Source organism: Lepidochelys kempii, chromosome 8 (assembly GCF_965140285.1).
Source record: "Lepidochelys kempii isolate rLepKem1 chromosome 8, rLepKem1.hap1, whole genome shotgun sequence".
Lineage (NCBI taxonomy): Eukaryota > Metazoa > Chordata > Testudines > Cheloniidae > Lepidochelys > Lepidochelys kempii.
Window position 1 is genome coordinate 37,232,000 of NC_136387.1, and position 25,256 is coordinate 37,257,255.

Sequence of the window (25,256 nt, forward strand, 5' to 3'; positions counted from 1 at the left end):
AAGGTGTTTTGAAATCTGATTGCTCTTGGGGGGACCCACCCCCCCCCAAAAAAAGTGCAGTAGTAATATTGATGTTCAATATAGCACCACCCCTGTGAGCAGCATGGTACAATGTACAGGGATTGGGAACTGAGGCCTACCACTTTTCTTTGCCCAAGACCTCCTCCCCCAGACCAAGGAGACAGACCAGTCATTCCCATAGGTGGAAAATCCATCCCTGATCATAGAGCACAGGAAGAGGAAGATGGGTCAGAAATGTCTGCCTTCTGAGGGTGAAATACCAGCTCTCCATTCAAGTCAATGACAAAACTTCACTTCAGTGGAGCTTGAGAATTATTTCTGAACTGGGAGTAATAGAATGCTGTTTGGCCATGGGAAAACAGCAGCCCTAGAAGTGCCTAGCCTTTTGCCACAAAACACACAAGTAGGGAGGAACAAGCACTCTGAACTGCCAAAACTCAAAAACGCTCATCCCAGCCTGCTTGGCTGCCAGTTTCCCAGGCACACCCTTGCTCTGCTGTGGGGATTGCATAAGGCTGCCTGAGGGTCTGCATGCTGGCACTTTGTACAGGGCCCTGCAAAACCGAGACTGCAAAGAGAAATGACACCCTTGCAATTTTTTAAGATTTCAACACATGAATTTGACATATTTGTGTGTGGGCCAGGATGGATTAAACCTAAACTGGACCTACTTGAGTCAAAGCTTTGCTATCCCCAGGAGACCCTACCTTTTTATTCCTCTACCACTGCCTGCTTCCCCTGGGAACTCTCAATTTCTGAATCATTGGTCTTCCTCCCAAAGCGGACCGCTAGGCCTTGCGTCGTTGATCTGCCACTGACTGTGTCTGGAGGTCTTTATTTGCCCCTGGAAGGAGCTTAAAGCGGTTTTGTGGAGGAGAATCTGGCAAACCGGTTCCCCTGTAGCTTGCTGAGCTAAGATAGAGCCCTGCCCCACGGAGCGGATGGCTTTTTACTGGGGCTCACTGGGTCCAGGCTCTAGGTAGAAATATTTCCTTAAGTTTAATCGATCCCTAGCTTCTTGATTCCTGTGGAGAGGCGTTTGCCAGCAGCAACAGTGATGTCCTGTCCTGATACCAAGGCTCTCTGAGGCCTGCCCACCCCGGCAGGAGGGGGCAGCCTCATGCCCGCGGCTGCTTTGCAGAAACATGTTCAAATGGGTTTCCCTGGTTCCGGTCTACTAAGCACCAGCCGGTTTCTGTGGTTCGGGGAGGGACCTTATCGCTTCCTGGGGGACAGCCCAGCTGGTAGGAGCGGGGGAGGCTGGCGTTTGAGTCCCACCTCCTCGGGTGATTCATGGGCACCTCTCAGTGTTCGGCTCCTTTCTAACGCGGGGCCGCCTGTTTGCTCCACGTAAGCAGCAGGGATCCCGGGTCAGAGCTAGGCTAGGTCCAGCGCCCCGCCGCAGTCCCGTCCCCAGGCTGGGCAGGAGCCTGTGCGCTGGCCGGGCACTGACCTGCTTGCTTGCCTCGGGGAAGGAGCAGCCCCGCCTGCCTCGGGGAGGGAAGGACCCCACCCCGCCTGGCCCCGCCCCGGGCCTGCACGTGTCGCTGTGCCCCGCGGATACCGATCGGGCTCCATGGCCGCTGCGAGCACCACGAGCTCCTGCCCCATTCCGGGCGGCCGAGACCAGGGCTCCCCAGACGGCTACAGCTGCACCCCCGGCGGGACCCTCTACTCCACCACCCCTGGGGGTAAGGCCGGGCCGCAGCAGGGCCCGCTCCCCGAGCAGCCCCTGGGCTCAGCAGCACCCCAGCCTCTGCCTGCAGCCGGTCCAGTGCCCCCTGTTGCGGCTGCAACTCGACTCCCCCGCGCGGAGACGGCCCGGGCCTTCCTGGATCCCTGGGGAGCGGCCTCCCGTGTCCCACCGGGCTCCCAGGCAGCGGGTCCGGTGCCCCCGTTCCCGCGGGAGGGCGAATGGGGCTGCCCCGATCTCCGGCCGCTGCCCCGAGCCTCTCCGGTTTGGGCGGGGGGGCGCAGTCCAGCGACTCAGACCCGGTTCTGTAACGGCGGGGGGACCCGTCCGGCTGCACCTGAGCTGAGCTCGCTGGGGCGCCCGGCGCTGCGCACTCGGAGCGGATCGGGGCGACTCAAGCCCCTTCACACGTCCCCCGTGTCCGAAAAGCCTCTTCGAGCTGGAATTGCCCTTGGCTGGCTGGGCCCCAGGAAGGTTTGAGCGGGTTTTGCCTTCGCCTGGACGGGATCTCGGTTTTCCCCTGCGACCCAAAGGATTTGGCCCCCGCCCCACATGGCTCATGCCAGGGAGGAAGAGGCGCCCCCGGGGGGGTGCAAGGGAGTTAGCATAAGAGGTACCAGGCTCTGCACGGTGTTTAATCCAAAACTGCCCGATTCCTTGACCACCTGCATGGAGCGGCCAAGGCCCAGGGGGGCTGTGTGGCTCCCACAGTACACCTCATAATAACAAGGGCTGTGGAAGTGATGGGCTGGGCCGCGGGCTGAGCTTCGCATACCCCGCTTGGGAGTTGCAAACCCTGCATCGATGCCACGTGAATGCACAGGAGCCTGTGAGGAGAGACACCAAACAAAGGCTTCCTGAAAACTCGGTCGGGGCCACACCTCTGCAGCTGTGCCGGCCCGGGGAGCCCCTGGCCCTGAGAACCAGAAGGGTTCCCTTGTTGCCTCCTAGGTTGTTAGATTTGTAACATTACGGTGGACACATTTCCAAAGCAGGGCTGTTACTTGCACTACTCAGATGCTAGGGCTCTGTCCTGCAGGACTTCTTCCTGCTACACCCTCTGTTGTTGTAGCAGGGGGAGCTTCAGGGCAGGCAGGGGCTGGGCGGCTGCCAGTAACTTTATGACTGTTATCAAACCCTGCTCTGAGCAGGGTTAGCTGATGCGGTGGTTAAAACACCAGTGTCCTGTCCTCACTAGCCCTGCCAATGGGGCTAGGACCCAGGGGAGAGTTTAAGGAAAAGCTTGGGGTAGAGGCAGCACGAGGGATTTAAATTCAAAGTTGGAAGTGTGAGTTTGGACAGAGATGATCTAGAGCAACCTGCGGGGCCCAGTCAGCGCACAGGTGCAGCCCATGTGACCTCCTCAGGGCCATACACGTGGGGACACAATGGTAAATAGCTTGAGAATCACTGATCTAGAACATTCCTCAGGTGCAGTCCCTGCTGCACTCTGCATGGCCTAGCTCCTCAAACAGGCCAGAGCATCCTTGCCTCCAGGTTTTCCCCTTTCTCCCTGGTTTGTCCACACATGGACCGAGTAAGGAACGTTCCTGAGTACCTCCCTGTGTGGGTGTTGGAGTAAGAGGGTTTCGTTCCTGTCGAGGTTAGCCCAGTGGCTCCATGTGTAGACACAAGCTCTGGGAGCGGAGGGTCTGAGATTCTTTTGCTGCTGTGCTCTTGGCCAAAGGTGTTTCCTTCAGAGCAAGCTGCAGCGGGGGAGACTGGTGTGCTCTCAGGCAGCCTCAGTAATGTGAATGAATGACCGCATGTCACCCATTGGTGCTGGGGGACTGTTGGCTCCCGTTTCATAGTTGCTATTGCAGAGTGACCTCTGAGTCAGTGAGTGGGTCCCTGATTCTGTCATTGGGGAGCTGCCACAGTGTGAGCATCCTCTGCAAAACCTTCCGATGTGATGGAGCTTTGCCACCTAAACACAGGGACCCTCACAGCCCCACACCACCCCTCTGAAATCCTTCCCCTGAGCAGCACTGCTCAGACCCTGAAAAGGGAGAAGAGCCAGAAGCTCCAGGGAGCCGAGTGGGGTTTTTGCTGTTGTTGCTCTGTCGTGGGAGACTCTTAGGTACCCGTCTGATTAGCAGCAGGACAAAATCCTCAGACAAGATCTGGGTGGGGTGTGGGTAGGAGCTGGGCTGTGCCCGCTGGGAGGGGTGCTCTGCCAGATGTGTCTGTGGGCAAGGCAGACTCCTGCCTCGGGGCTCTCTGGGACTCTGGTGGAAGTGACCCTACTGGCCTCACCAGCATGTCTCTATTTTTAGAAAGCCGTCCACACTTGTCCTTGTGTCTGGCGCGTCCCTTGGCCCGCTGGGCTGCATGCTTTTATCCACATGCAGGGAGCCTTTCAGTTAAACTGCACGAGTCCATCCTGCCAGCGCTGGCTCATGATAAGTCTTATCTCAGGAGGGGTGGGAGCTGCAGCAGGTGCTGGCACCGAGGTCGAGGTCAGCTGCTCCGAGCTGCCTGCACTGGGTTACCTGATATGTTTGCTCTGCTCCAAAGGCTGCAGCCTGTGCTCAGCAGTGCCGGGATTTCTGGGCTCTCCCCGCCGCTGCTCTGCTGTTCCCTCCCCCTTGCAGAGCCTGTGTTACCTGGTTTCAGAGTAACAGCCGTGTTAGTCTGTATTCGCAAAAAGAAAAGGAGTACTTGTGGCACCTTAGAGACTAACCAATTTATTTGAGCATAAGCTTTCCTGAGCTACAGCTCACGTCATCGGATGCATACTGTGGAAACTGCAGAAGACATTATGTACACACAGAGACCATGAAACAATACCTCCTCCCACCCCGCTGTCCTGCTGGTAATAGCTTATCTAAAGTGATCATCAAGTTGGGCCATTTCCAGCACAAATCCAGGTTTTCTCGCCCTCCACCCCCCCACACAAATTCACTCTCCTGCTGGTGATAGCCCATCCAAAGTGACAACTCTTTACACAATGTGCATGACAATCAAGTTGGGCTATTTCCTGCACAAATCCAGGTTTTCTCACATCCCCCCCAACCCCCATACACACACAAACTCACTCTCCTGCTGGTAATAGCTCATCCAAACTGACCACTCTCCAAGTTTAAATCCAAGTTAAACCAGAACATCTGGGGGAGGGGGGGGGTTAGGAAAAAACAAGAGGACACAGGCTACCTTGCATAATGACTTAGCCACTCCCAGTCTCTATTTAAGCCTAAATTAATAGTATCCAATTTGCAAATGAATTCCAATTCAGCAGTTTCTCGCTGGAGTCTGGATTTGAAGTTTTTTTGTTTTAAGATAGCGACCTTCATGTCTGTGATTGCGTGACCAGAGAGATTGAAGTGTTCTCCGACTGGTTTATGAATGTTATAATTCTTGACATCTGATTTGTGTCCATTTATTCTTTTACGTAGAGACTGTCCAGTTTGACCAATGTACATGGCAGAGGGGCATTGCTGGCACATGATGGCATATATCACATTGGTGGATGTGCAGGTGAACGAGCCTCTGATAGTGTGGCTGATGTTATTAGGCCCTGTGATGGTGTCCCCTGAATAGATATGTGGACACAGTTGGCAATGGGCTTTGTTGCAAGGATAAGTTCCTGGGTTAGTGGTTCTGTTGTGTGGTATGTGGTTGTTGGTGAGTATTTGCTTCAGGTTGCGGGGCTGTCTGTAGGCAAGGACTGGCCTGTCTCCCAAGATTTGTGAGAGTGTTGGGTCATCCTTTAGGATAGGTTGTAGATCCTTAATAATGCGTTGGAGGGGTTTTAGTTGGGGGCTGAAGGTGACGGCTAGTGGCGTTCTGTTATTTTCTTTGTTAGGCCTGTCCTGTAGTAGGTGACTTCTGGGAACTCTTCTGGCTCTATCAATCTGTTTCTTCACTTCCGCAGGTGGGTATTGTAGTTCTAAGAAAGCTTGACAGAGATCTTGTAGGTGTTTGTCTCTGTCTGAGGGGTTGGAGCAAATGCGGTTGTATCGCAGAGCTTGGCTGTAGACGATGGATCGTGTGGTGTGGTCAGGGTGAAAGCTGGAGGCATGCAGGTAGGAATAGCGGTCAGTAGGTTTCCGGTATAGGGTGGTGTTTATGTGACCATTGTTTATTAGCACTGTAGTGTCCAGGAAGTGGATCTCTTGTGTGGACTGGACCAGGCTGAGGTTGGTGGTGGGATGGAAATTGTTGAAATCATGGTGGAATTCCTCAAGGGCTTCTTTTCCATGGGTCCAGATGATGAAGATGTCATCAATATAGCGCAAGTAGAGTAGGGGCTTTAGGGGACGAGAGCTGAGGAAGCGTTGTTCTAAATTATCCCCTGCCACCTGTTGCTAGGCTGGATTACTAGGGGGAGGAGGAAGAGTGGCTGGGTGTCAGCAGTTGGTGGCTGAAGGGTCACGTGGCTGGGTGAGCTTGTGTTGCCAGCTGGGAGGAAGGGATCCCTGGCAGCACTGCCCTATTCAAGCAGAATCTCTTGTGCCCTCCCAGAGCTCACCCGGATCCCCTCCTGTGCTAGAGGGGGCTGGCAGGTGAAGCTGTGTGACGTGTGGGTAGGTCCCATAAACACAGCTGCTGCATGCAGGCAGGCTGCCTGGGGCTGGTCTCAGCAGGGTCAGGGTCGGAATGGGAAACATCTGGGAAATCGGGAGTGGTGCTGGCAATGGATTTGGGGAACAGCTGACAGCACTTCCACTCTGTCCTGGACAATTGGCACCCCAGGCTGATGCTAGGGGGCGCTGTGCTGCTGAAGGCCCCATCCCTTGCGGGGGATGTAAAACCTGCGTCCTGTCTGCATACAGTGACTACAGATCCCCTGGTGCTCGAGGGCTGCATCTACCCCAGCCTGCTACTGCTGGCCCAGCTCCGCTGGTGCTAGCACAGACCAGCCACTGCCATTTAACCACCAGGTCATCTAACCACGCTCAGAGCAGCACCAGGTGGCAGTGAAAACACCGCTGGCCAGTAACACCTTTTGGCAGAACTGACCCAGGAGTAGCACCAATGGGAAAGGTTGGGGGTGAGGATAGTAAAAAGGCTGCAACAGAAAAGCCCCCTGTGGAATGGTAGCTTGACCCAGCCCCATTCTGCCTCCCTAATTTCCCACTGCAATTTCCATTGGGATCCTTGAAGCCCTAAACTGTTGTGTAATTTTGCTGGGTGGTTTTAACCAGCTGCTGTGACACACCCCAGAGACAGCTGCATTCAGTGCTGGCTACAGTGATCCTTGTATCTGGAATGCTCTGGGGTCCTTCACGTTGAAAGGAGCCAAATAAATGTCACATAATCCCTATGAGACACATACACAATGAGGAGGTTTGAATTAGTTGTTACGACCCAAGAAAAAGATCTGGAGTCACCATAGATCATTTTCTGAAAACTTCCGCTCAGTGCATAGCAGGGGCCAAAAAGCCTAACAAAAAGTTAGGAATGTTCATAATACCACTATATAAACCGATGGTCTGCCCACACTTTGAACGCTGCATCCAGGTCTGGTTGCCCCAGCTCAAAAAGAATAGAGTGGAACTGGAAAAGGTTAGAGAAGGGCAAAAAGGATGATGACAGGTATGGAATGACTTCAATAGAAGGAGCAACTAAGAAGATTAGAAAAGGAGTACTTGTGGCATCTTAGAGACTAACAAATTTATTTGAGCATATAAATGCTCTGTGTATATAAATCTCCGCACTGCATTGTCCACTGAATGCATCTGATGAAGTGAGCTGTAGCTCACGAAAACTTATGCTCAGATAAATTTGTTAGTCTCTAAGGTGCTACACGTCCTCCTTTTCTTTTTGCGGATACAGACTAACACAGCTGCTACTCTGAAACCTAAGAAGATTAGGGCTGTTTGACTTAAAAAAGAGACAATTAAGGGGGATATGATAGAGCTCTATAAAACCAGGAATGGTGGGAGAAGTAAATGGGGAAGTGTTATTTACTTCTTCACACAATACAGAAAGTAGGGATTACACAATGAAATTAATAGGCAGCAGGTTTAATGCAAACAAGAGCAGTACTTCTTCACAGAAGGCACAACTAACCTGTGGAACTCATTGCCAGGGGATGTTGTGAGGGCCAAAACTATAACTAGGTTCAAAACAGAACTGGATTAGTTCCTGGAGGATGGCTCCATCAATTGCTATTACCAAGCTGGTCAGGGAGGCAGCCCCGTGCTTGAGGTGACCCTAAACCTTTGACTGCCAGAAGCTGGGGTGGATTGCTCCATAATTGCCCTGTTCTGTACACTCCTCCTGAAGCTCTGGTATGGGCCACTGTCAGAGGCAGGATACTGGGCAAGGCGGACCATGATCTGGCCCGGTATCGCTGCTCTTATGTTCTAATTAATGTTAATTACTAGTAGCAGCTCTGCCTGGGCTGACAGCCGTGGTGTCACATGGCTCAGCAACACAGGAGATGCTGGCACAAGTCTGGGCTTGATCTTGCCTGCTCCAGGCTTGGAGAGGGGTTGGCAGAGACTTCCGAGCTCCCTGCGGGGCAGACTGTGGTGGGCAGGTCTCTTGGAAGAGGGCACCTGAGTGCCGGGGGCTGATTTGCCTGCTGGGTTTGACAGGTACCAGGATAATCTATGACCGTAAATTCCTGCTGGAGTGTAAGAACTCGCCCGTTGCCAGGACGCCCCCCTGCTACCTCCCTCACATCCCCGGCATCACCTCTCCCCCCCACGCGGCGCACTCCAAGCTGGAGGATCTTAAGGAACAAAATGAGACCGAGGAAGAGGTCCCAGGTAAAACGCATGTGCCCAACCCCTAGTCCCGGAACACTGCCCGTCACCTTCGCTCCTGCTGCAGCGCTTGGGGCCTGAGAACCCAGAGCAGAAGGGCTGCCCCCTTGGGGCTCCCCTAGTGCATCACAAGTGACTTTGTCCTGCCTGTTTCAAGGCACCTGAAGCAGGACTTGAAGTGGAGGGAGCGGGGAGTAATGCAGCTCCCACCCTGGGGGAGCAGCATCCCCTTCCAGCACTGGGATGGGGAGAGGTTGTCTGGTTCCATCTGCCTCTGCTGCTGGTCCATGTCCTGTCCAGGGGGCAGTGAGGAGGCCAAGCCCCCGCCTGCCATCCTCTGCTCGTTCCCCATGCCAGGGGATGGAGACCAGTCCTGGGTGCGTGGAGCCACTGGCCTCTCCCTCTTTGGGCTGCCACTGGGCTCAGCGGGCATCAGTGCCAGGACCACAGCTGCCTCCTGCAGCTGCATGGCAGGGCTGGAAACATAGTTTACTCCCCTCAGGAACTCTGCTCCGATTGGGTGGGTGACCCATTGAGCATTGAGCACCCCTTGTGGATGGGAGGGGAACTGCAAATTGCTGTCTCTGCCCCCTCCCCTTCTTCCCCAGGGAGTTGCAGCTGCTCTCCCTGGGGCTCTGCTTCCCTTGAGCCACCCCATCACATGGACCCCACACACACTCAATTCAGACTGCAGCAATGGCAACCCTGGGACTCCTCCATTGCTGGCAGCCGGAACAGGCTGAGGGGAGGGGAGATGGGAGGCCACATCTGGAGGCCAATGCAGGTCAGCTGTGCAGAGCCGTGACCCAGGAACGCAGCTGGGGGAAGACAGATCCTCGCTCTGATCCACCCGTCCATGCTGCTGCTATTGGCAGTAGCTGATCTCCTGGTTAACAGCATCATGTCCCCACAGTGATCCCTGCAGAGCCCCCCCTTGCCACGTGCCGTCCTTCTAACGCAGACCTTGTTTCTTTCTCCTGCCCAGATGACGATCAGTTTGCCATGGATATCTGAGCTCCCAGCAATGCGGCCAGCTGGCGGCAAGCTGCTTTCCTGGGGCTCCTGCCTCCTTTCCCTCCCTGAAGACCCAGAAGTGAGCGAGGCCCTGGCGCGGCTGCTGCCTATGGATGTGGCGCTGTTTTAACACTGTTTCTCTGCAGTTGCATTTGTTCTCAGTTTTTTTTACTGAAATGAAGCCCAGGTGTGGTGGCTGGTGTGGGGAGCTGGCATGAGCGGCTGCTCTGTCCCCCAACCCTGCGGTGCACGGCTGGGCTCACTGCGCTGAGCGTGTCTAGTGGCTACACCATGGGCTCGCTCTGAGGCTGTGCAATAAACAACCTTCCTGTATCCCCTTCCGCCCTGCGCATCTTCTGTGCTTCACTCCCAACCCACAGCCAGGGCTAGGCAAGAGCCTGCCAAGTCCATGGGTAGAGCCTCAGCCGCATGGCCCTTTCCCTTGTAGCTGGAGCTGAGGGGAGCTAGTGTTCAGGTGTCACTGGCCCTCCCTAACCTCCAGAGGAGTGAGAGATGCAGGTGATCTGAGCCTTTGGTTAGAACTGGTCAAGGGGTACCAGGAGAAGGGGGCCTGTGTCCCCAGCAGTCAGGGGAGCCCATCCGGCTTGGTTAAAAGCTGCGGTGCAAACTGGATGGTGCCTGGAGAAAGGGGGAGCTTTCCTTGGCTTGAGTCCAGTCAGGAGGAGACTGATTCCAGGCTCCTGCTTATTTGTAGCTTCGCACAGAACCAGGCTCTTCAGCGTAATCAGCTGTTGGAGAACCCCTCAGGCCAGGGTCAGCTGTGTCCTCCCCAGAGTGTGGGGGGGGAGGGGTGATGGGCCAAGCAGCCCCAATTGTGTCTCACGGCTCTCAGCCTCTTCAGGAGTGGTTGCAGCACTGGGGCTGGCTGTCATGACAACTGCCCTGGGAGGGTGCAATCTGAGCTCCATGAGCTGTATGCCCAGAGACCCCGGTGCTCACTTAGAGTAGGACAGGGAGAAAAGGCTTTCTCCACTGTCTCCTCTAACCGCTGCAGCAGCAATTACAAACCTACACTGGCCCACCAGCTGGGAGCTACTAGCCATGAGCCCAGGCTGGTGCCAGAATCCACTGTGGGAGAAAGTGCTCCAGGACTCAATGAGCTCCAGCAGCTGCTGGCAAACCCTGCCTGTATCCATGGCACTCGGTCCTGGGTGAGAGGGAACAGCCTGTAGACAAAGACAGTCCTGGGGACTGAGTCATCTATCTGCCGCCCTGACCGGGAAAACCGAGAAGTCTGCTGCTTGCCAGGGGCTAAGATTCGCGAATGTGACGGAGAGACTGCCGAGACTCATCAAGCCCTCGGATCGCTACCCCTTCCTGCTTCTCCACGTGGGCACCAATGATACTGCCAAGAATGACCTTGAGCGGATCACTGCGGACTATGTGGCTCTAGGAAGAAGGATAAAGGAGTTGGAGGCGCAAGTGGTGTTCTCGTCCATCCTCCCCGTGGAAGGAAAAGGCCTAGGTAGGGAGCGTCGAATCGTGGAAGTCAACGAATGGCTACGCAGGTGGTGTCGGAGAGAAGGCTTTGGTTTCTTTGACCATGGGATGGTGTTCCATGAAGGAGGAGTGCTGGGCAGAGACGGGCTCCATCTTACGAAGAGAGGGAAGAGCATCTTTGCCAGCAGGCTGGCTAACCTAGTGAGGAGGGCTTTAAACTAGGTTCACCGGGGGAAGGAGACCAAAGCCCTGAGGTAAGTGGGAAAGCGGGATACCGGGAGGAAGCACAGGCAGGAATGTCTGTGAGGGGAGGGCTCCTGCCTCATACTGGGAATGAGGGGCGATCAACAGGTTATCTCAAGTGCTTATATACAAATGCACAAAGCCTTGGAAACAAGCAGGGAGAACTGGAGGTCCTGGTGATGTCAAGGAACTATGACGTGATCGGAATAACAGAGACTTGGTGGGATAACTCACATGACTGGAGTACTGTCATGGATGGTTATAAACTGTTCAGGAAGGACAGGCAGGGCAGAAAAGGTGGGGGAGTAGCACTGTATGTAAGGGAGCAGTATGACTGCTCAGAGCTCCGGTACGAAACTGCAGAAAAACCTGAGTGTCTCTGGATTAAGTTTAGAAGTGTGTGCAACAAGAGTGATGTAGTGGTGGGAGTCTGCTATAGACCACCGGACCAGGGGGATGAGGTGGATGAGGCTTTCTTCCGGCAGCTCACGGAAGCTACTAGATCGCATGCCCTGATTCTCATGGGTGACTTTAATTTTCCTGATATCTGCTGGGAGAGCAATACAGCGGTGCATAGACAATCCAGGAAGTTTTTGGAAAGCGTAGGGGACAATTTCCTGGCGCAAGTGCTAGAGGAGCCAACTAGGGGGGGCGCTTTTCTTGACCTGCTGCTCACAGATCGGGTAGAATTAGTGGGGGAAGCAAAAGTGGATGGGAATCTGGGAGGCAGTGACCATGAGTTGGTTGAGTTCAGGATCCTGACGCAGGGAAGAAAGGTAAGCAGCAGGATACGGACCCTGGACTTCAGGAAAGCAGACTTCGACTCCCTCAGGGAACGGATGGCCAGGATCCCCTGGGGGACTAACTTGAAGGGGAAAGGAGTCCAGGAGAGCTGGCTGTATTTCAAGGAATCCCTGTTGAGGTTACAGGGACAAACCATCCCGATGAGTCGAAAGAATAGTAAATATGGCAGGCGACCAGCTTGGCTTAATGGTGAAATCCTAGCGGATCTTAAACATAAAAAAGAAGCTTACAAGAAGTGGAAGGTTGGACATATGACCAGGGAAGAGTATAAAAATATTGCTCGGGCATGTAGGAATGTTATCAGGAGGGCCAAATCGCACCTGGAGCTGCAGCTAGCCAGAGATGTCAAGAGTAACAAGAAGGGTTTCTTCAGGTATGTTGGCAACAAGAAGAAAGCCAAGGAATGTGTGGGCCCCTTACTGAATGAGGGAGGCAACCTAGTGACAGAGGATGTGGAAAAAGCTAATGTACTCAATGCTTTTTTTGCCTCTGTTTTCACTAACAAGGTCAGCTCCCAGACTGCTGCGCTGGGCATCACAAAATGCAGAAGAGATGGCCAGCCCTCTGTGGAGATAGAGGTGGTTAGGGACTATTTAGGAAAGCTGGACGTGCACAAGTCCATGGGGCCGGACGAGTTGCATCCGAGAGTGCTGAAGGAATTGGCGGCTGTGATTGCAGAGCCACTGGCCATTATCTTTGAAAACTCGTGGCGAACTGGGGAAGTCCCGGATGACTGGAAAAAGGCTAATGTAGTGCCAATCTTTAAAAAAGGGAAGAAGGAAGATCCTGGGAACTACAGGCCAGTCAGCCTCACCTCAGTCCCTGGAAAAATCATGGAGCAGGTCCTCAAAGAATCAATCCTGAAGCACTTGCATGAGAGGAAAGTGATCAGGAACAGCCAGCATGGATTCACCAAGGGAAGGTCATGCCTGACTAATCTAATCGCCTTTTATGATGAGATTACTGGTTCTGTGGATGAAGGGAAAGCAGTGGATGTATTGTTTCTTGACTTTAGCAAAGCTTTTGACACGGTCTCCCACAGTATTCTTGTCACCAAGTTAAGGAAGTATGGGCTGGATGAATGCACTATAAGGTGGGTAGAAAGCTGGCTAGATTGTCGGGCTCAACGGGTAGTGATCAATGGCTCCATGTCTAGTTGGCAGCCGGTATCAAGTGGAGTGCCCCAAGGGTCGGTCCTGGGGCTGGTTTTATTCAATATCTTCATAAATGATCTGGAGGATGGTGTGGATTGCGCACTCAGCAAATTTGCGGATGATACTAAACTGGGAGGAGTGGTAGATACGCTGGAGGGGAGGGATAGGATACAGAAGGACCTAGACCAATTGGAAGATTGGGCCAAAAGGAATCTGATGAGGTTCAATAAGGATAAGTGCAGGGTCCTGCACTTAGGACGGAAGAACCCAATGCACAGCTACAGACTAGGGACCGAATGGCTAGGCAGCAGTTCTGCGGAAAAGGACCTAGGGGTGACAGTGGACGAGAAGCTGGATATGAGTCAGCAGTGTGCCCTTGTTGCCAAGAAGGCCAATGGCATTTTGGGATGTATAAGTAGGGGCATAGCGAGCAGATCGAGGGACGTGATCGTTCCCCTCTATTCGACATTGGTGAGGCCTCATCTGGAGTACTGTGTCCAGTTTTGGGCCCCACACTTCAAGAAGGATGTGGATAAATTGGAGAGAGTCCAGCGAAGGGCAACAAAAATGATTAGGGGACTGGAACACATGAGTTATGAGGAGAGGCTGAGGGAGCTGGGATTGTTTAGCCTGCAGAAGAGAAGAATGAGGGGGGATTTGATAGCTACTTTCAACTACCTGAAAGGGGGTTCCAAAGAGGATGGCTCTAGACTATTCTCAGTGGTAGAAGAGGACAGGACAAGGAGTAATGGTCTCAAGTTGCAGTGGGGGAGGTTTAGATTGGATATTAGGAAAAACTTTTTCACTAAGAGGGTGTGTGAAACACTGGAATGAGTTGCCTAGGGAGGTGGTAGAATCTCCTTCCTTAGAGGTTTTTAAGGTCAGGCTTGACAAAGCCCTGGCTGGGATGATTTAACTGGGAATTGGTCCTGCTTTGAGCAGGGGGTTGGACTAGATGACCTTCTGGGGTCCCTTCCAACCCTGATATTCTATGATTCTATATCAATCTACGGACTGTTAGCCCACCCCAAATCTCCCTCTGCACCTGCCTTCAGCTCCTGGAATATCTCTCCTGCGAAACTTGTAGTGCAGGGAGTCACAGCGTACTCCTGAATGATGCCAACCACGGATCTGTCTGGCCGCCCAGGTTCCAGGAGATGAGGGGCTGAGGACCGAATGCCCAGACTTCATGCCCCAGCCAGCACTGCTCCTGGCTGCGAGAGAGTTTTGATGCCTCTGGCTAGCCCATGCCATTGTCTCGCTGTCCCCTTTAGAGTGCAAGGGAGTTGTTAGCCTCTCTCCCCTTGTGCCCTTGCTGAGCTGCAGTGACTGTGTTACACAGAGGCTCGGGGGCAATTCCTGTCCCACAGCCTGGACCAGGACAGTGTGGGATTGAGCAGGTGTTTGGAGTGAGATTGTCTCTGTGCTCAGAGAAACCAGCTGGATTCCTTAGTGCTGGTTGCTGTCAATGTGGCAGCCTTGCTGATGCATGTCCCTGAATGTCCACAAGAGGGCAGTGCTAGTTCACCTCCTGGAGGGGACTGATGATGTGAGGGAGCTGCAGTTCGCCAGCTGAAAAAGCAAAGCTGCCTTCCCAAACTCAGAGCTGGTTGGTAACTGAGGCAGGGCCTGGCCTAGACCCCCTTGTGGGCTGGGAGGGAAGGGCCAGCTAATGGCAGGCCCTGGGGTGATGCCAAGGGCAGCCAGTCCAGCTCATTGTGCTGCTCACCCTACTGCACCGGTAGGGCAAGCAGCCATCCGGCCCCTACAGAGCTGGATATGTTTTCCTGCTGCTGTGACAGGATCCAAGCCCGGTGCTTTGACTTTTTATACACACACACACACACACTTGCCCCTGCCACGCCAATTGGGGGCAGCAGCAATTGAGCCCAACTGCAGATTCAGGTACAAGAGGAGGGAGAAGAGCTACAGTGAGGAAAGGTGGCAGGTGCTTGATAGTGACTGGGGCAAATGCTGGTTTTGAACCCCAGATGCTAAAAGCATAAGCTGGTCAGTGAGGGGCAGGTTTCTAGGAAAGGCACGTTGACTGTCTAGGGCAGGACTAGTCCTGCGGAGTGTGGGGCTGGCAGAAGGGAATGCTGGAGAACATGCTGCAATTGCAATGCATAGAGACACACCTTACTTCTAAAGATCATTAAGTCCCAGGGAGACTGTGAAGAGCTACAAAGGGAATCTCACAAAACTGGGTGACAGGGCAACAAAATGGCAGATGAAATTCAATGTTGATAAATGCAAAGTAATGCACATTGGTAAACATAATCCCAACTATACATATAAAATGGTGGTGCCTAGATCAGTGATTTTCAAACTTCTTTTCTGGCAACCCAGTTGAAGAAAATTGTTGATGCCCACGACCCAACAGAGCTGGTGACGAGGGATTTGGGACAGAGGGTTGGAGTGGAGGGTGGAGCTGGGAATGAGTTGTTCAGGGTGTGAGAGGGGGCTCTGGGCTGGGGCAGGGGGTGCAGGCTCTTGGGTGGGGCCAGGGATGAGGGGTTTGGGGTGCAGGAAGGGGCTCCAGGTTTGGGGAGGGCTCAGGGCAGGGGATTGGGGTATGGGTTACCTCAGGTGGTTCCCAGTCAGTGGCATGGCGTGGCAGGGCAGGGGCTAAGGCCAGCAGCAGGTCCAGCTCCTAGGCAGAGGTGTGCAATCAGCTCCACATGGTTCTCACCCACAGGAACTGCCTTCCCCCCGCCCCCGCTCCCAGGCTTCCATTGGTCTATTCGCAGCCAATGGGAGTGTGGAGCTCCATGGCCCCCCCAGCCTAGGAGTCAGACCTGCTGCTGACTGCTTCCAGGGAGCAGCGTGGTGTCAGAACAGGTAGGGACTAGCCTGCCTTAGCCAGGCAGCACCGCCGACGGGACTTTTAACAGCCCGGTTGGCAGTGCTGACCGGGGTCGCAACCCACAGTTTGAAAACCACTGGTCTAGATTAGCTATTTCCATTCAAGAAAGAGATCTTGGGAGTCATTGTAGATAGTTCTCTGAAAACATCCACTCCATATGCAGTGGCAGTCAAAAAAGCAAACAGACTGTTAGGAGCCATTAAAAATGGGATAGATAATAAGACAGAAAATATAATACCCCTGTATAAATCCATAGTACGCCCACATCTTGAATATTGCATGCAGATCTGGTTGCCCCATGTTAAAAAAGATATATTAAAATTGGAAAACGTACAGAGAAGGGCAACAAAATTATTAGGGGTATAGAACAGTTTTTGTATGAGGCGAGATTAGTAAGATTGGGACATTTCATCTTAAAAAAGATACGACGGGGGATATGATAGATGTCTATAAAATCATGACTGGTGTGGAGAAAGTAAATAAGGAAGTGTTGTTTACCCCTTCACTTTGCACAACACACAGTCAACCTGTGGCACTTGTAGCCAGGGAATGCTGTGAAGGCCAAACGTAACTGGGTTCAAAAAGAATTAGCTACGTTCCTGGAGGATAGGGCCATCAATGGCTATTAGCCAGGATGGTCAGGGATGCAACCCCTGTCTGAGAGTCCCTAAACCTCTGACTGCCAGATCCTGGGAGTAGACAACAGGGGATGGATCACTAGATAACTGCCTTATTCTGTTCATTCTCCCTGAAGCATCTGGCATTGGCCACTGTCAGAAGACAGGATACTGAACCCTTGGCTGACCCACTGTGGCTGTTCTTATGTTCTAAAGGGGAAATAGGGCCAGGCCTGCCCCAAACTTTCTGCAACTCCCCTGGGCACAAAGGTGACTGGTGCCAGGGGAAGTGTACTGCAACCAGGGCTGGGTGAGTAACAGAATTGTCAGTGCACTGCTGGTTCAAAAACATTGGGTTTGGGTTGAGCCAATACTGACACTTCAGAATTTGCTGTGAATTAAAAAAGACTGTTTTGGGTCTTTTCCAGAGCAGGGATTTGAACTTGGGTCTCTTACAGCCCAGCTGATGCCCTAACTACTGGGCTGGGGGGAAGGAACCTTGTTTGGGTTGACAAAAACTGCATTTTTGATCAATCTTGGGCCAAAAAACATCATCCAGCTCCTCTTCTGGGCATGGGAAGGGCTGAGCGCTGATCTCCACGCCCAGCATCTGACTGACCTGTCATTACAGCCCAGGGCTCCACCATCCCCACACCCGACACGCCTGGGAAAGAATAGCACTATCTACCACATGTCCACACCAGCTGCAGCTCTCTCCCCTGTCTTGTTCTGCCCTGGAGCCTGCTCACAGCAGGTTCCAGATGAGGGCTGGCACTGGGCTTTCACACAGGCATGGGACACTGGAACAGTAATTTTAATTCAGTATCATGCAGCAAGTTGCCCCGAGATCGATTGGTGGTAAGAAAGCCTCTCCTTGGTGCGGAGCCAATCCTGAATCAGGATCACGCAGAGGCAGGACAGGGAGACACAGGAGAAGCCAGAAACCCCTGTTTTCCTGCTACAGCGATGAGAAATGCTCCTAGTGGCCAAGAGCTCCATCACCTCTGGGGGACACAGTGGGGTCTGGAGGCAGTTCAGTTCCCCCCAGCTTTGCCATGGCTCACAGGGCCTCTTTGGCTGGCTGAGCTCCAGCTCCCTGCTCATCATTTGCAACCAAGTCTCCAGGAGGCAAGTTCCTTGCCTCAGCAATTAACCGTTTGATTCCCACCAGCCATTGACTGACTTCATTGACATGGTCCACCATGAGCGAGCGATGGATTTCATCAGCCACATCCCAGTGCCGCCGCTGGAGCTCTAGGAGGCAAGGAGAGAGCAGCCCCTGTTAGTGGCCCATGAACCTCTCAGGTGGATGGGGGGAGTAAAAAAGGCTCTGAGCTGAGTATGAGCTCCATCCACAGCCGCTGGACCCACTGGGATTCCAGCTGGGAGAAGAGTTGTGCCTAGATACCACAGGGATGGGAGCACTACAGTCGGACAGAGGGGGACATGACAGGGCACAAATGGGCCTCATGCTGACAGGTGAGGGACATGGAAGCAGCGCTGAGTGCTGAGAGGAGATGGGGAGCCAGGAAAGGAATGCATGTAGGCCGCAGTGCAGAACCCCTGGGAGATGCAAAGTTGGCCCCCTCCCTAGAGTGGGTCACAGCTCCCTGGCGCCCCTTTGCCCCTCTCACCCTGAACCAGGATATTCATCCTCTTCCTCACAGGGGCAGACAGCTTTCCCTGGAGCCACAGCTCCCGAAACACAGCGAGGCGTCTGCTGATGTCATCACAAACCTGTTTCTGGAAGTCCAGAGAGGAGCCTTAGTGAAGAACTGCCACCAGAAAGCCTTGAGCCAGAGCCCCCACCACACACCCCCTGCTAGCGCTAAAGTAGAGAAGAGCTCTGAGAAGGGGACCCGTCAGAACCACCTGCACCCAGCGAGCTGAGCCTTCACATCCTCCTCTCAGGCAGCAGGATGCAGAGGGACAACTTGGGAATGGCGGGCCCCTGTAATGCCACAGAGAACAAACACCCCCATTCAATGGGCCCTTCCCTGGCTGCACACACCCTGAGGCGGACAATCAGCAGCAGAGAGAGCAGGGTACAGGGCTCGACATCTGTGTCTGTGGAAAGAGGAAACTGCAGATCATTTGCAAACTTAACACCATCAATCTGGGCTTGAATAGGAACTGGGAGTGGCTGGCTCATTACAAAAGCAATTTTCCCTCTCTTGGTATTGACACCTCCTCCTCAATTATTGGGCGTGGACCACATCCATCCTCACTGAATTGGCCTTCAACACTGGTTCTTCACTTGTAAGGTAACTCCCTTCTCTTCATGTGCCAATATATATTTATGCCTGCATCTGTAATTTTCATTCCATGCATCTGAAGAAGTGGGTTTTTTACCCATGAAAGCTTATGCCCAAATAAATCTGTTAGTCTTTAAGGTGCCACCGGACTCCTCATTTTTGTGGAAAGAGTCACTGGCAATGCCACTGGGCACAGCAGCAATCCTCACCTGCACAGCATTCCTGCACATGCTCAGAGTCTCATTCAGAGGGGCTAGAACATCCTCTACATTCACCTCGCACTCCTCCTTAGCCAGGCTCGCAACCTGCTTCACAGTGTCCGGCCTCAGAGCAGGGCTGACCATAGCAAGAGGGGGCGGCCCCACGGGTTTTGAGGGTAAGACTACTGGCAGCACGGGAGGAGCAGAATTCGCTGGAGTAGGGGCTGAAAACACAAACATTATGGAGTCAACAGCCACTGTAATAGTCCAGTCCAAGCCACCCAAAATCCCACCTGCTCAGCCCACCACGTGAGGGTGCTGTGCTCCAAGCTCTGGCGGCCTGAGGTGGAAAGCATTCAGAGCAGAACACTGGACTCACTGTGCCCAGCGCAACAAGCCAAGCCAGCCTAGTTAGCAGAGGGTACGTCTACACTGCAAAGAAAACCCCACAGCAGCCAGTGTCAGAGCCTGCATCAGCGTGGGGCTAATAACAGCGTAGAGGCTCCAGCCCAAGTGGGAATGTCTACACTGCTGTTATTAGCCTCTCACACTACGAGCCTGAGTCAGTTGACCTGGGCTCAGACGCAGTGCCATTGGTTTTTCCTACAGTGCAGACATCCCCAGAGCTGCAGTTCAGAAGAACCCCTTCCACTGTTTGTACTACTGGCCGTACCAGGGGGCTGGATGTCTCAGGGCACTGGGAATGGACCTGCCAGCTTCAGGGCCCCAGCTGAGATCTGTCCAGGTCAGCAGGGACTAGCAGGCATTTTCACGTGATAACTGCTCTTGTGCCCTACATGGCATGGGTTGAGGTCTCAGCCCAGCTTCTGAGAAGCAGGTGGTCACATTACAGCGAGCACCTCCCTTCTCTGCAGATGAGGGGAGGGCAGGGCAGCATAAAGTGCCCGCTTCCCCAAACTTGTCCTTGGGGTGGCAGAGGAAAACAGTGCTGGGTGCAGAGTGAATCTGTCCCTCACTGGGAGGGCATGAGCAGAACTGACCTCAGGGAAATACCTGTAAATGCTAAGTCACCCAGCAAAGCTAGAGGGTTGCCTGTTAGCCAGAGGGGAAAGGAGGTAATGAGCGCCCAGGCTGGGGTCGGGCCTCCTGCTGGATTTGGGCAGCAAAATCTACTGAGGCATTCCTTCCTAGAAGGATGAATTACCCACCCACATCAGTAGCACTGTCTGCAGCTCTCAAAGCAAATGAATTATGCTGCAGCCACCTCTCATTATCCCCAGTGGATAGGAGGGAAGCCCTCATCCCCAGCCCCACCCCAGAGCCTGAACCCTCAGCTGGTACACCCCAACCCCCTGCCCCAACCTGGAGCCCCCTCCCATACCCTGAACTCCTCATTTCTGGACCCACCCCAGAGCCATCACCCCCTCCTGCACCCCAACCCCAATTTCATGAGCATTCATGGCCCACCATACAATTTCCATACCCAGATTTGGCCCTCAGACCAAAAAGTTTGCCCACCCCTGCTGCAGAGGCTGGGGGAAGTGGTCACACCACACACAAGTAAGACCAGGCTACACCCTAAAGCACAGGACTGGGACTTGAGCCGTAAGCACTGGCTCATGCTGCCACGTACAGAAGATAACATGACTGACAGCTGAGTTGAAACAAAATCCAGGGCGCAAAGGATTGTTTGTTTTCCCCAAAGCCTCCCTCAGGTGCTGGTTGGTCTCTGTGTAACCCACACACCTTCTGGGTGTGGTGCTCTGTCCCATCTTGTGGCACCGAGACCACTTAAAGAGAGATAAAATGAGCCTGCTCTACAGCCTGAGCTAACAGCCAGCTGGATTTTAGCTCATGCAGTAGAGCAGGGGTGGGCAAACTACAGCCCGTGGGCCACATCTGGGGCTTTCCCTGCTCCTGCACTCCAGCCAGGGAGCGGGGTCGGGAGCTGCTCTGGGCGCACATGCCGCAGGTCCCAGAAGTAGCAGTATGTCCCACCTCCGGCTCCTATGTTTAGGGGTAGTCAGGGGGCTCCGTGCACTGCCCCCGCCTCAAGCACCGCCCCTGCAGCTCCCATTGGCCAGGAAATGCGACCAATGGGAGCTGCAGGGACGGTGCCTACAGACAGGGCAGCGCACAGACTAGAGCCACCTGGTCACACCTTCATGTAGGAGCTGGAGGGGGTACATGTCACTGCTTCCAGGAGCTGCTTGAGGTAAGCGCCGCCCAGAGCCTGCCCCCTGCCAGGTCCCAACCCCCTGCCCTGATCACCCTCCAAACCCCTCAATCCCAACCCAAAGCACCCTCCTGGACCGCAAACCCCTCACCCCCAGCCCCACCCCAGAGCCTGAACCCCCACCTGGAACCCCCCTACCTACACCCCAACCCCCTGCCCCAGCCTGGAGCCCCCTCCCATACCCTGAACTCCTCATTTCTGGCACCACCCCAGAGCCCACACCCCCCGCCAGAGCCTTCATCTCCTCCTGTACCCCAACCACAATTTCATGAGCATTCATGGTCCATCATAAAATTTCCATACCCAGATGTAGCCCTCGGACCAAAAAGTTTGCCCACCCCTGCTGTAGAGGCTCATGCACTAAGCTCCAGAGCTCCCCAGTTCGATCCTGCCCACTGGTGACCGGGATCTGTCAGTGTGACATCTGCATGACCCTAGACAGGCAGGTCCCACAGGAGCTACAGCAAAGCATGAGACAGTGATGAGCCCAAGAGCCTTAGCCTGAGGCCTCAGAGGAGAGGGGCAGGCTACCACGGATTCCCCACACCCGTGCTTATGGGGGCACAGAAGGGGGAAATCCTCCTCTGCAGAGAGCCCTCTGAAGGGGACTTTGAGTTAGAGACTGGGCTTAACTCAGCATCCCTGATGGGCTTTGCCACCCCCAGCATGGGCCCACCGGCTGCAGGGCAATGTATGCGGCAATTCTAACCTTGGGGGGCTCCATGGGCCAGGCCGGGGACCCTGCGTGCGAGGGGGGTGCGCTTCGGGCCACTACACTGGAGCTGCAGCCCATAGGAAAACTGAGGGGGATCGTTCCAGCCGCGCTCCTTGTTTCCTGGGGAGACATAAATGGCACCAATTACTGGCACTACACAATGGCCAGCGCCAGGGCTTCCCCTCCTCTCCCCCCCCCCAGCCCCAAGACACAAGGGGGGAGCCGGGGCTTCCCCCCCTCTCCCCCCTCCGGCCCCAAGACACAAGGGGGGAGCCGGGGCTTCCCCTCCTCTCCCCGCCCCAGGTCCCAAGACACAAGGGGGGTGCCGGGGCTTCCCCTCCTCTCCCCGCCCCAGGTCCCAAGACACAAGGGGGGAGCCGGGGCTTCCCCTCCTCTCCCCCCCCCCCGCCCCAAGACACAAGGGGGGTGCCGGGGCTTCCCCTCCTCTCCCCGCCCCAGGTCCCAAGACACAAGGGGGGAGCCGGGGCTTCCCCTCCTCTCCCCGCCCCAGGTCCCAAGACACAAGGGGGGAGCCGGGGCTTCCCCTCCTCTCCCCGCCCCAGGCCCCAAGACACAAGGGGGGAGCCGGGGCTTCCCCTCCTCTCCCCGCCCCAGGCCCCAAGACACAAGGGGGGAGCAGGGGCTTCCCCTCCTCTCCCCCCCCCCCCGCCCCAAGACACAAGGGGGGAGCCGGGGCTTCCCCTCCTCTCCCCCCCCCCCCCCCGCCCCAAGACACAAGGGGGGAGCCGGGGCTTCCCCTCCTCTCCCCCCCCCCCCGCCCCAAGACACAAGGGGGGAGCCGGGGCTTCCCCTCCTCTCCCCCCCCCCGCCCCAAGACACAAGGGGGGTGCCGGGGCTTCCCCTCCTCTCCCCGCCCCAGGTCCCAAGACACAAGGGGGGTGCCGGGGCTTCCCCTCCTCTCCCCGCCCCAGGCCCCAAGACACAAGGGGGGAGCCGGGGCTTCCCCTCCTCTCCCCGCCCCAGGCCCCAAGACACAAGGGGGGAGCCGGGGCTTCCCCTCCTCTCCCCGCCCCAGGCCCCAAGACACAAGGGGGGAGCCGGGGCTTCCCCTCCTCTCCCCGCCCCAGGCCCCAAGACACAAGGGGGAAGCCGGGGCTTCCCCTCCTCTCCCCGCCCCAGGCCCCAAGACACAAGGGGGGAGCCGGGGCTTCCCCTCCTCTCCCCGCCCCAGGCCCCAAGACACAAGGGGGGAGCCGGGGCTTCCCCTCCTCTCCCCGCCCCAGGCCCCAAGACACAAGGGGGGAGCCGGGGCTTCCCCTCCTCTCCCCGCCCCAGGCCCCAAGACACAAGGGGGGAGCCGGGGCTTCCCCTCCTCCCCCCCCAGGCCCCAAGACACAAGGGGGGAGCCGGGGCTTCCGCTCCTCCCGCCCCCAGGACAGGAAGGGGGGGGGCCGGGGCTTCCTCCAGGCCCCATGACAAGAGGAGGAGCCAGGGCTCCCCCGCCTCAGACAGGAGGGCCCAGGACTTCCCCTCCCTCAGGCCAGGGTCGCGGAACGTCCCCACTTGCCCAGCCCGGCGCCCTCACCCGGTTTCACGTAAAGTTCCGCCATCGCCACGTCACGGCCGGGCATGAGACCCCGCCCCTTCCGAATTGGGGCGTGGCCTGGGAGGTGCTGAGTGCCCGGCCCCGCCGCCGGACTGGAGCGTGGTGGCGGCGGCTCACGCGGGGTGGCTGAGCCGCGCTGGGCGGAGCTTCCAGCGGGGCCGGACGGGCCAGGAGCGACCCCCTGTGATCGGCGGGGTCTCGGGGAGCCGCGGTCAGAGCTCGGGTGCTGCCTCCGCCGCTGGGGGCTCTCCAGAGCCGGGGCTTTACTGCACTGACCCGCGTGGGCAGTGCTGGGACTCCTGCCCCTGCAGCTATTAAATTACTCCCCTTGGAATCATAGAATCATAGAATATCAGGGTTGGAAGGGACCCCTGAAGGTCATCTAGTCCAACCCCCTGCTCAAAGCAGGACCAATTCCCAGTTAAATCATCCCAGCCAGGGCTTTGTCAAGCCTGACCTTAAAAACCTCTAAGGAAGGAGATTCTACCACCTCCCTAGGTAACTCATTCCAGTGTTTCACCACCCTCTTAGTGAAAAAGTTTTTCCTAATATCCAACCTAAACCTCCCCCACTGCAACTTGAGACCATTACTCCTTGTCCTGTCCTCTTCTACCACTGAGAATAGTCTAGAGCCATCCTCTCTGGAACCACCTCTCAGGTAGTTGAAAGCAGCTATCAAATCCCCCCTCATTCTTCTCTTCTGCAGACTACACAATCCTAGTTCCCTCAGCCTCTCCTCATAAGTCATGTGTTCCAGACCCCTAACCATTTTTGTTGCCCTTCGCTGGACTCTCTCCAATTTATCCACATCCTTCTTGTAGTGTGGGGCCCAAAACTGGACACAGTACTCCAGATGAGGCCTCACCAATGTCGAATAGAGGGGGACGATCACGTCCCTCGATCTGCTCGCTATGCTCCTACTTATACATCCCAAAATGCCATTGGCCTTCTTGGCAACAAGGGCACACTGCTGACTCATATCCAGCTTCTCGTCCACTGTCACCCCTAGGTCCTTTTCCGCAGAACTGCTGCCTAGCCATTCGGTCCCTAGTCTGTAGCGGTGCATTGGGTTCTTCCGTCCTAAGTGCAGGACCCTGCACTTATCCTTATTGAACCTCATCAGATTCCTTTTGGCCCAATCCTCCAATTTGTCTAGGTCCCTCTGTAACCTATCCCTCCCCTCCAGCATATCTACCACTCCTCGCAGTTTAGTATCATCCGCAAATTTGCTGAGAGTGCAATCCACACCATCCTCCAGATCATTTATGAAGATATTGAACAAAACCGGCCCCAGGACCGACCCCTGGGGCACTCCACTTGACACCGGCTGCCAACTAGACATGGAGCCATTGATCACTACCCGTTGAGCCCGACAATCTAGCCAACTTTCTACCCACCTTATAGTGCATTCATCCAGCCCATACTTCTTTAACTTGCTGACAAGAATACTGTGGGAGACCGTGTCAAAAGCTTTGCTAAAGTCAAGAAACAATACATCCACTGCTTTCCCTTCATCCACAGAACCAGTAATCTCATCATAGAAGGCGATTAGATTAGTCAGGCATGACCTTCCCTTGGTGAATCCATGCTGACTGTTCCTGATCACTTTCCTCTCATGTAAATGCATCAGGATTGATTCTTTGAGGACCTACTCCATGATTTTTCCGGGGACTGAGGTGAGGCTGACTGGCCTGTAGTTCCCAGGATCCTCCTTCTTCCCTTTTTTAAAGATT

The 25,256-nt window shown here is 55.1% G+C and overlaps 2 protein-coding genes across 2 annotated transcripts; one reads left to right on the forward strand and one right to left on the reverse strand.

Annotated features, from left to right (window-relative positions):
* Nucleotides 1-1,356: 1,356 nt before the first annotated feature.
* On the forward strand, nt 1,357-9,777 carry EIF4EBP3 (eukaryotic translation initiation factor 4E binding protein 3). The gene is made up of 3 exons (XM_073356066.1): nt 1,357-1,712; nt 8,260-8,433; nt 9,416-9,777. Exons 1-3 carry the CDS (start codon nt 1,598-1,600, stop codon nt 9,442-9,444), a joined length of 318 nt encoding a protein of 105 aa, XP_073212167.1. The 5' UTR covers nt 1,357-1,597; the 3' UTR covers nt 9,445-9,777.
* A 7,610-nt stretch (nt 9,778-17,387) lies between these two features.
* SRA1 (steroid receptor RNA activator 1) lies at nt 17,388-23,603 on the reverse strand. Its single transcript, XM_073356079.1, has 5 exons — nt 23,503-23,603; nt 21,951-22,076; nt 19,054-19,268; nt 18,224-18,332; nt 17,388-17,843 (listed from the first exon to the last, which is right to left on the reverse strand). The coding sequence occupies exons 1-5, from the start codon at nt 23,546-23,548 to the stop codon at nt 17,650-17,652; spliced, it is 690 nt and encodes a 229-aa protein (XP_073212180.1). The 5' UTR covers nt 23,549-23,603; the 3' UTR covers nt 17,388-17,649.
* Nucleotides 23,604-25,256: the final 1,653 nt, after the last annotated feature.